At 40.7% G+C, this 11432-nt stretch overlaps 1 protein-coding gene across 1 annotated transcript; it reads left to right on the top strand.

Annotated features, from left to right (window-relative positions):
* The first annotated feature begins 184 nt into the window (after positions 1 to 184).
* On the top strand, positions 185 to 3844 carry LOC101862649 (acetylcholinesterase-like). The gene is made up of 2 exons (XM_013082771.2): positions 185 to 383; positions 1731 to 3844. The coding sequence occupies exons 1-2, from the start codon at positions 185 to 187 to the stop codon at positions 3263 to 3265; spliced, it is 1734 nt and encodes a 577-aa protein (XP_012938225.2). The 3' UTR covers positions 3266 to 3844.
* Positions 3845 to 11432: the final 7588 nt, after the last annotated feature.

Below are 11432 nucleotides of genomic sequence, written 5' to 3' on the forward strand. Positions count from 1 at the left end.
AAAAAAAATGCATGTCCCAGTTGGGAGGTGAATAAATAGTCCTCATGATGCTATAGATTATTACTTAATAACCGCCTGGGTTTGTTATGTGAGCTATAGGTATATATAGAAGCCAGTACCTCAAGAAATTATCAACAGTTTCAATTTGCCCGTAGCCTCTACACTTGTCTTTCTATCGGGTAAAATGGCAACGGCCTGGCTGCTCCAGGCTCTGTGCACAACGGTTTTGAGCAATGGAGCTCTACAGGCAAGACAAGCGGGGGCGACCAACAACTTCTTCCTGGCCAACACCACCTCCGGAACACTGAGGGGACAGATTGTTTCTGGACCTTCAGTCCCGGTGGCAAGGTTCGCTGGCATCCCCTACGTTAAACCTCCCACTGGTAAGAGACATTATATGCATTCCATTCTTCCTGTCCTCCCCTATTCTCTTTCTCTCCCCTCTTTCTCCCCCTCTCACTCTCTCACTCTATCTTTGTTATTTTGTATATAGAAATATCCACTACTAAAAACCCATGTATGTCATCCTTGTGTTTTTTGTGACTATGTTTCTTTAATGTATGTAACTGAACACTGGTTCTACTCCAGGTAGTAAAAGCTGATATAATGATTTGGTTTAATTTTAGTGTAGAGGTTTTATGGTGCTCGCAACTGCATAAGGTCATATGAGCGCCAAGGGGTGGATGTCAACAGAGAAGTCTTTACAGGGAATCAGACTTACTCTGCTCACCTCTCTAGCTTCAACAGCACAAAGTCTGCTTCGACTGTCAAGGCACCTGGGAAAAAGCGTGTCACAAGAGCGTGACAAACATACCAAAGAAGTAGAGGGAAAAAAAGACGATAGTAAGGATTAGGACAGAAAAAGGAACAGGTTCCTGTTTCAGTTCGGCACAGTTATTTAGCATGACATCGATTTATATGCTCATTTACAATTCCACTGTGCATAAGAACATGTTTATGTCCCCCTTTTGGGAATAGCCTAAAGACACTTCAGTCAGTAGTACTGCCCCGGGGGTTACAATAATTTGGAACCAATCGTTCAATATATAGAGGGCAAAGAAACGTCAATTCTTTCTCAATGGTTGGACTTGCTTCCGTAAAATCTTTGCAGCCAAAAATAAACTTTGTTTTGGACTCTTGTTAACATTATTTAAAATTACAGAATTGGAAACATGAAATTATCAACTCTTCCAGGTTCTAATAAACGAGCACAACTACCCGGATTCAGGCAGAAAAGGTAATTTGGGGGGAGAATGTTCACAAGAGGGCAACACTGTCTCTTGTTGGAATAGTTGGAAAACATGAAAATTCGACTCCTGCGCGATGTGATTTTCTCAGAAGAAGTTAAGATTTTCACTGCTGTACAAAACATTGCTTGTTACTTATTTGAATTACTTGAATGTAGAACCGGGGTCTTAGGAAGACGTGGCGTTCCATGCTTCTTCACCCCTCTTCCCGAGGGTCCATTTCAGTGTGGGCAGGCTGATTGTCTCCATCATCAGCAGGTGCATTATGTTATAAAAACTGAGTAAACCTTGTGGTGACTGAAGGCAGGGATAGAAGACGAGAGGATATTAGCTGTACCAGGAGTATGCAGTTCTCAAAATCTAAAGCTGAGAGGTTTATAGAATGAATGAGTTTGCTCTATTTAATGAGACAATATCGTAGTTTTCACTGAGTATTACGGCCCAGCAGTGAAACTGTTAACGTGCAGACTTCAATGTGAATTTATTTCTCTGTTTCAGGACCACTCCGCTTTAAGGCCCCTGTTGCTCCTGACTCATGGACCGGTGTCAGAGACGCCCTGGGATTTAGGGACGAGTGTCTGCAGCGAGTGGGTCTTAACGATCGTTTCCGTAACCCAAACGCTTCTCACAGCGAGGACTGTCTCTACCTTAACGTGTACACGCCGACTAAGAGAACCAGCAACGCTCCATTGCCCGTCATGGTGTTTATCCACGGAGGAGGGTACAACGCTGGGTCAGGCTCATCCTATGATGCTTCTTACGTCGCAGCTAAAGGAGTTGTCTTTGTGACCTTTGAGTACAGACTTGATCTTTTCGGATTCCTGTCAACAGAAGATGACACTCTGCCTGGAAACTATGGGATGTTGGATCAGGTCGCTGCTCTGAAGTGGGTCAAAAATAACATTGCTGCTTTTGGAGGTGACCCAAATCTGGTCACTATTGCTGGACAAAGTGCTGGGTCAGCTTGTGTCTCTCTCCTCACTCTGTCACCGCTAGCCAAAGGTCTGTTCCAGAGAGCAATCATGGAAAGTGGTTCCGCTCTTTCACCTTGGGCAATCGAATTTCCAGGAAATCGAATGACTCCTCGTATTTCCGCTCGACTGATCAGCGAGGCCGTTAACTGCAACGACTTAAATAATTCAACAGCACTTTTGTCCTGCTTGCAAAAGGCAGATGCAAATGCATTGCTCAAGGCATCCCTTGGAATCACTGTAGCCGCACAAGCAACCCTCATCAATATCCCTAGAATAGAAACAACGTTTGGATTTCTGCCAGACAAACCAAGTACCTTACTCGCTCGAGGACAAATTAACCACGTAGATACTCTAAGGGGATTTAATAGTGATGAATTTGGAGGAATGATTCCGACTTTCTTCGGAAAGAACCCACCAGTTGTCACAATGAACGTGGCCAAACAGGTTTTGAGATCTCAGACGACACAGTTTACCAATCTCGACCGGGAGGACATCGTTAACGTGATGAAGACATCCTTTATTAAAGATAGGTCAACCCCAGCCACCATACAAAGGGGAACTCTGGACGCTGTAGATTACTTTGTATTTGGGGCACCAATGGTTATGGAACTGGCTAAAGTTGTAAGCTACGTTCCTGAAAAGAAGCATTACTTGTACCAGTTCAACTACAGACCTAGTTTCAGCAAAGCCCCACAATGGATGTCAGCTCTGCATGGAATTGAGATGCTTTTCCTGTTTGATGTGCGACAGCAAATGTTCACCGACAAAGGCAATGGGCCACCTAATGCTGAAGACATTCAGGTATCTCAACAAATAATGGAAAGGTGGACCAACTTTGCCAAGACAGGGAACCCAACGTCAACTGTTCCAAACGGCGGAGCGACGTGGAACCAATATAGGTCAACAACACCTAACTACCTTCAAATCAATTCTGCTTCCCAGGAGAAAGTCTTGTCTCCGAATGAAATCATTAATTATTACCGCCAAATTCTCGACACTCTTCAGGGACCAAGCTCAACCCCCATTGTGCCCATTGTTGGGTAGACGATTGTAGATGTTTAATATGAAATAAAATATATCTTTTTGTGTAAACCTTACAGTACATAGTTGTTTACAGTATCTATAGCTCATTCCTACAATTTTCACCCCCCCACAACAAACGCCCTCTGTAGTCATAGTTTTTGCTTTCTATTATCTGTTTCATTATGGCATACTTGTTTGAGCGCTTTGTTAGCTTAGTTGGTACAATGCCAGATTGCGGAAGAAGTGGCCTTGCTTAAAATATTTAGACAAGGCGTATTTGAACTGAAATTGTTTGGTGGAGATTTCAAGGTTCTCAACCCAATTGGTCAGGTCCTTTCGGAAATGGACGTTAAATATATTTTGCACAGTCTTTAAAATAGCCTAATAGTGTTAATAAAGACCTGAAAAAATATGCACTTCCTTTCTATTTCTCTCCTTTCCTTTCCTTTGTTTTCCTTTGCTTTGGTTTCCTTTGCTTCAATTTTAGAGTGCCAACTTATCTAGTCCAGAGCCAATTGGATGGAGATCGAGCGAAAAAGCCCACTAAACCTTTTCTTGGTCTTGAAAAGCGAAGTCAGAGTTTCAATATTGTTAAAACTTAACGTGCCAACTTCTGAAAAGTCATCATTAAGAGGTAGCCTCCATCATCATCATCATCATTATCATCTTCATCGTCATTATCATCATCATCATCATCATCATCATCATCATCATCATCATCATCATCATCATCATCATCATCATCATCATCATCATCATCATCATCATCATCATCATCATCATCATCATCACCATTTTTTGGTAAGCAGGGTAGGAGGGAGAGTCTTGTTTTATTTTTAGACAAAAATAAAATAACAATATAGAATGTTTAAATTTGTTTAATAGCTCAACGTTTCGTCCCGTGGGCTTCCTCAGGAGGAGCAAAAAACAACAACAAAAAAAACAAAATACCCCCCCCCCCCAAATCATCATCATCATCATCATCATCATCATCATCATCATCATCATCATCATCATCATCATCATCATAAACAGTCGAAACTTTAACCTTCCCCCCAAAAAACAACAAAAAACAAACAAGACAACAACAACCGAAAACCCAACATTAGATCTTTCTGGTATACTGAACAATCTAACACTCCCAGTAACTGCCTCATCAAGACATTTTATTCAACTGCATAACATACAGAGGCATCACTTTATTAAGCCACACAGGGAAAGCATGAGCCAAAATAATAGCACAAAGGAGAATGCCTATTTTAGAGAGAAACCTGAGCGAAGCCTGTTAGAATTCCACAAAGGAAAAGGGTGCCCGGGTGCTGTATTCGCATTATTACAGCTCTGCAAGAAAACCATAGAGCAAAGGTAGGAATCCAATATCGTCTTCTTAGATCAGGAGAAGGCTTTTAACAAAGTAAACAGTGGAAGACATTTGAAATGTAAGGCATCAGAGGACAGCTTTTAGACAATATCAGTGCTGTATACACCAATAGAAGAAGCTTACTAAGAACAAAGGAAGGCAACACAGACTGGTTCAAAGTAAAATATTAAGTACGACACGGATGCGTTTTTACCTCCCCTCCTATTAACTATAATACACATGTATATGGACTCAAGAATGCAAGATGCAAACCAAAGCCCAGAAAAACTAAATAAACTACTGTTAGCAAACGAACAATGTATTATGCATCCAAACCAAGACGCCTCCAAAATCAAGCATAGAACTTAACGACAGCTACAAGAAATATGTAATGGGGATACGAACCTCAAAAACAGAAGGCATGACAGTCAACAGAACCCATCGTCCCCTGACACAGTCATGTCAATAGTAAACAACACAAGAGATTGAAATATATTTGCAGCCTTTTTTGACTGGTTCACAGTAAGATCAGAAGTACTACACGGAAGCGTTTTATCTCCCCTCCCTTTCATAGTATATAATATTATGGACTCGATAACGCAAAATGCAAACTAAAGCTTGGGAATCTTTTCTTTTTTGGGTGAGAGTTAAACGGCACTTGCAATAGCATAAGGTCATATAAGGACACATTATTTGGTAGCCTTTTTTCTGCTGAAAACAGGTCCAAAGACAGAGAAATGTAAAAGGGAACTCAAAACACCAAAACAGCCACCTATCAGCTCTCACTCCTTCTGTTCCATCCAAACATCCTCATGGACACAAAGAGACAACTTATTATTTCAATGTTTATACCAAGATTATGCTACCAGTGTCACCCCTGGACATTAAGCAAGACAAAAGAAAGCAACATCACAATATTCGGGATGAAATTCGAAAACGCTAAACATCACAAGAAGAGACAGGCACACCACACAGAACCGGGACTTCACAAAACATGTGCTCATTAGTATTAATTTTATTTTTGTTAAGTTACTAATGATTTCGTGTCGAACACTAAGCGCTTTTTTCACATTGACAGAGTAAGATAGATTTTTAGACATAATCATCTGTCAGTGAGAAATAGAGGCCACGAAACTGCCACGGTTTTGGGTGGTCTGGGTGGAATGAACAAAACTGCCCTCGTGAGAATCACCGTGTGGCTTGGTTTAGTGGACTACATCGTGCAAATGCTAGAACGTCATGTCTTACCCTTGTTTTCGTCATGGTGTCATTCAATTAGACATCTCTATGCTTAGCGAAGAATTTTCTTACAGTGCCAATGTCACTAGATAATTCTTGGAAAACCAAATTAAATCAACGTTGGAGCGATCACCAGTATATTATTATAGACCCGTTGCGAATCCTACAGGTATGTGAAGAGTGAAGTACCATGAAACAACAGTTGAAGAAACTCAGACCCTTTGTTTTCAAATCTCTGTGATATTTGGGATAAAATGACACAGATAGTTAAATCACAAAATTTAAGAGGGTAAATGCTCAATGGTTTCGTGCACTATACAAAACTAATGGCGTCCGAGCAAAATAATAATGAGGACATTTAATGACGTTCATGTTTTGCATGGTATTTGTGATTGCTCTGTTTCCTGTTGTGTTTGCAACTTTAGTGACAAAGTATCAAAATACAACATTGTTTATTGCAATGCAACATTCTCCATTCATTGGATGTGTAATGTACGTCCATTCTATCAATATTGATGCTCCTCAATACCCTCGCAAAAACTGTCTTTTCGCATAATTTTGCCAAGCCTGTTTTCTTTTTTCAGGTCAATTTTGAAGGACTAGATCTGTATCTCGGGCGCCTCTTAACATAGATGAATTATTAAAGTGTAAAATCATGCAGAATAAATTTCGCTTTTTTGGTATGCTGCATGAGTACAGAATGTGTAGGTAATGCGAGGCTTTAACACGATGGATTTGTTATTACATTTTCAAGTTTGTTTTGAACACCTCTGTGTAATCAGTGGTTGAAACGAATCAACTCTTCGGTATAGATTAAACGCGCCGATCAACACTATTACATTGTTCAAAGGGCGGGACCTCTGAATTTAATGTCCCTTCCTAAGAACACAACGTCGGACCGAGCAAAGGCTCGAACCCCCGAACCCACAGTTGAGAGTCCTGCAGCCTTACCACTAGGTTACCATTCTTTACTATTGCTATCAAGCTGAAACTGTCCATTGAATCTGCTCTCAAAGGTTTATTTCTTTCTTTCTTTCTTTTTTTTTTTTTTGGGGGGGGGGGGATTTCTGTCTGCTGTCCAAACAAAAGTGACGCTACTCCCTGGCCTCAACAGATATCCTCTGGTGAGATAAAGTCATAATTGGTGATTCTTTTTACAGAGATGACACCTTTCTCCCAGTATTTTCTATCCTTCGCCGAGCCCTCTTTTTTAAAGCTGATCTGCTTTCAAAATAGCGAGAGATAAGTCTACGAAATGAGGCGTTTGCTTACGAGTAATATTATGCACAATATTGATTTGTTAAATATATAGGAATTGCTTCCAAACGTCAGCATTGGAATCATACCAATCTTGTAAGAGACTGTGGTGATTCAGACACAGGGTACTTGATTTGGGAGTCTAAGGTCGCCACCCCCCCTGGGGTGAGGGGGTACAAAATTAAGTGTAAAATGTGCCCTCTCGACTCGAGTTCGAGGATCCTGCGATAGAATTTCCGCAAGTTTAATAAGACACGAACAGAATATTCGAGGAAAAAGACTAGGGAGTAGAATGCTACATTTTAAAACATTTTTTAACTTGCCACCTACAACTTGCTTACAAATACTCAAACATGCCTGCCATGGTATTGTCTACCTACTTAGGTCCCCTAATTACTTGTCTTGGCCCGATAGAATAGGCTAACACTAACAATTTCACCTTAAAAGTGACTGTGCCCACCATTTGGGAACTTCACTCATCACCATCATTATTTCTTAAACCATCATTACTTTCAGATCCTTGATTTATACATATGTGAGGAAGTGTGGTGGAATCAGGCTCACGTCAAAATCATCTAAGTTAAGAAACTTGCTTTTTTCCGCAGGTTTTTGAAGTTTTATCGAATTTTTCTTTTTTGGCCCAACACCTTTCATGCCCATTAAAGAACTCATTTCTGTGTGGATTTTTCTGAAAAACGTTTATATTAATTCACAAAAAATGTTAATTTTCAGTTACTTCGGACTCTAAAGCTAAGGAAATAACTAATCTTTGGCCGCCATTTTCTCATTAATTCTACCTCTGAAAAAAAATGACCCCCACCTCCTTCTTTTGCAAATATCTCGACTTGTATTCAAGAAAAATGGATATTTTTTTTCGTCCAAATAAAGACAGGTGAACAAGCTTTAAGGTGATACCAATCACTCTACATGCCCAAAAATTGACGAGAGCCTGATTCCACCGCGCTGCCTCACATATATTCCTTATCTGTAACAGTTACATGTTACACTAAGTATGTGCATAATACCTTTGGACACTTTCATATAAACTGTGTTCAACTAAACAGATGGCGTCAATCTCATATCAGTGGGAAAGGGAAAAAAATAGGCAGCCATACCATTTCATTCAATATTTTTCTATGAAATGCAGACAGGACTCCATGTCGACAGTTGCTCTTACATCTTTATTTCTCTACCTGTCTCTTCTCGGGATGTTTAAGGCTTTGCAGGAACATTTCACCTGGCATGCAGGGATCTTGCTATCATGGGTTTTACTCAATGTCCAGGTCTGACACTCGTGGTATAAAGTTAATATAAATGTTAAAGTGAAAAGTTGTATCTTCGTGTTCACGGAGACATTTAGTTGAGATAGATGATTGCGAGTTAATGGGTGACAGAGTTGGCGTTTTGAGTTCGTACTTTTATTTCATCACTTTTCCGTAAAAACACTGAATGATACTTAAACACAATTACCTGTTTTTGGCTGTTTGCTGTTCAGATGAATGTTCATTACTTCTGTTTTTTGATGTGCTTATTTTTATGTCAAATTTTTCACAACTGTTGTTCAATTTGGTTGGAGGATTTGTTGGTCGTCAGCAGACACTGGCTTCGTCAGGCTTTTTTGTTCTTTGGTATACATTTTGCCTTACTTTGTACATACATTATGAAAAGGAGGAGAGATATAAGGCATTCCTGCTGTAGTCCAGATGCTACTTCGAACCAGTTTGTAATGCCTTCTTTTGGTTTTACTGAACTTCTGCTGTTGGTCTACAGAACTCTACTGTTCTCCAACAAGTTTCCTCTGACACCATATAGTCTCAGTGTTTTCCATAGTTTGATAAGTTGACAAGGTTTATTCTATTATTAGGCGCCTTATCCCGATCTAAGAAGGAAGTTTCACCTTTATTGTTATACTCTCTCTCTCTCTCTCTCTCTCTCTCTCTCTCTCTCTTTCTCTCTCTCTCTCTTTCTCTCTCTCTCTCTCTCTCTCTCTCTCTCTCTCTCTCTCTCTCTCTCTCTCGCCTTTTTTAACTCCCAGTGGAGTATAGGCCATCAACAACATTTCTTCCGCGAAGCCTGTCCTGTGCATCCTTTTCTAGCTGTTTCCATGATGTCCTCACCTTTGCCATTTCCGCTTGTACCGCTCGCCTCCATGCCATCTTTGGTCTTCCTTTCTTACGTTTTCCTTGTGGATTCTACGTCAAAGCCTGTCTGATGATGCTTGTTGGGGGTCTCCTCAGGGTGTGCCCAATCCAGTTCCATTTCATCACCTGTATGTCTTCCTTTTTTGGCCTTTGGCATGTTCTTTCCCACAGTTGAGCTTTTGTGACTCGATCGCACCACTTGATTCCCACTATCCTTTTCAGACTTCCATTTATGAAGTTCAGCAGTTTCCTTGCTGCTGATTCTGTGAGCCTCCATGTCTCTGAACCTTACAGTAGAACAGCGTTTACGTTGTTATACTCGATAGTTTTCTCGTATAGCTGCTGTCACACACACACACACACACACACACACACACACACACACACACACACACACACACACACACACACACACACACACACACACACACACATACACGCATGTATATATATATATATATATATATATATATATATATATATATATATAATATATATATATATATATATATATAATGTATATATATATATAATTACACACACACACACACACACACACACACACACACACACACACACACACACACACACACACACAGACACCCCCACCCCCCGTACACTCACATATACTAAGTAGCAGTTTAGAGGTTAGCAGTATTTGGCAAACCTTTCTTTTCTACAGGAAAGCAAACGCTATAGTGCGGTCAAAAATTCGTGGCGCCTTTCTTGGGGAGAGTGATGATAAGAGATTGCGTCCAGGGTGCGGGCCATTCATGTGGGTCTTGAAGATTTTTAACGCAGAAGCTAGTGAAGATGTCCACCACTATCTCTCCATTATGCTTGATTAGTTCTGGGTTGATAGCGGCACTTCTCAGTGACGACCGTGTGTGTACACTTCGCTCTGTGCTTTTTTTTGCTTGTTCTTGGTGATTGGACTCTCAATTTATTACCAAATCAAGATGAATGTGTGAGACTTAATATCTTTAGCTAGCACTAGAAAAATTAATTCCACCTTTTTGGACAATAAACATACTTCGTTCCCTAAAATAAAAATATCAGTCAGAAGTAAAAGACCTAGGCTTCTGATCTGTAACAAAGAAGGTCATTCTTACCATCATCCATCAAACTTCTTCCATTTTAATCATCTTGTTATAAGTACAGTCAATCCTGCGTAAGACGGCCACCCATTGTCAAGGAGAAAAGTGGCCGCATAAGACAGATGGCCGTCTTAGGCAGGACTGAACAAGATGAAGAAAACAAACCATTCCTTTCTGAGGTCCCAACCGAAGCTTGCTGCATTGCTGTTTTTATTGTTGTTGTTGTTGTTGTTGTTGTTGTTGTTGTTGTTGTTGTTTTCGCTAGTTTTTTTTCCTTTTGTTGCTGCTTTTGTGCAAGGGTGACAATAAAACGAAATGTGTCAGACAAGGAGGACCGAGTACTATGGTAAAACAAACACACGGGTCGCCACCACTCGGAGAATGAGCGACGCTTCTGTCACAAGTTCGCGTTGACGCCCATTGTTACTTTGTTACAGACTGGGTAAACAGTGACCACTCATCTCACTTACGATTTGTGTGTGAGTTCTGGGCGGGGCTTATGGGTTATGAGGGATCACACGCTTACCTCACCAACAGAGCTGAGAATTTGTTACCTATTGGTCAACAGTGGGAGGGGTCTACGCAACATAATCGGTTGGAGGGACTACCTAACTACAACTGCGACAACTACTACAACGCCAGGGGCCAATGAATGATTTATGACTAAACGTAAAGGAGTCACTAAGGTGGCCGTCTAAGACAGGTGTTTGTTGTGATAGGGGTTGTGTGTTAAAATAGGGTGGCCGAGGCCCCGCAGGACAGGTGACCGTTTTACATTGTTAAATGATATAGAAAAAACGCAAGGGGGTAAATGGAAAGTGGCCGTTTGTACAGGTGGCCGTCTTATTGAGGTGGCCGTCAGGGCAAGTTCGACTGTATTCATATGACCTTAGAGCAAAAATCAGAATACCATTGAGTTATAATAAGAATAATGAGTATGTATCTAGCTTAACATTATTATTGTTTATATTGCTGTTCATTTATGCATGTGACTGTGAGTCTGATCGTGAGTGCAAGCATACTACGTGTGTGTGCATGTTTGTGTGCGTGCGTGCGTCTGTATGTGTGTGTGTGTGGTGTGTGTGCGTGCGTGC

This window comes from Aplysia californica, unplaced genomic scaffold (assembly GCF_000002075.1).
Source record: "Aplysia californica isolate F4 #8 unplaced genomic scaffold, AplCal3.0 scaffold00193, whole genome shotgun sequence".
Taxonomy (NCBI): Eukaryota; Metazoa; Mollusca; class Gastropoda; order Aplysiida; family Aplysiidae; genus Aplysia; species Aplysia californica.

Bases quoted from the DNA above. Each gene is read 5' to 3' on its own strand.
- LOC101862649 (XM_013082771.2), top strand. From the start codon at position 185: ATGGCAACGGCCTGGCTGCTCCAGGCTCTGTGCACAACGGTTTTGAGC. The intron at 384-1,730 runs GTAAGAGACATT...CAATGTGAATTT, and splicing joins CTACGTTAAACCTCCCACTG to ATTTCTCTGTTTCAGGACCA.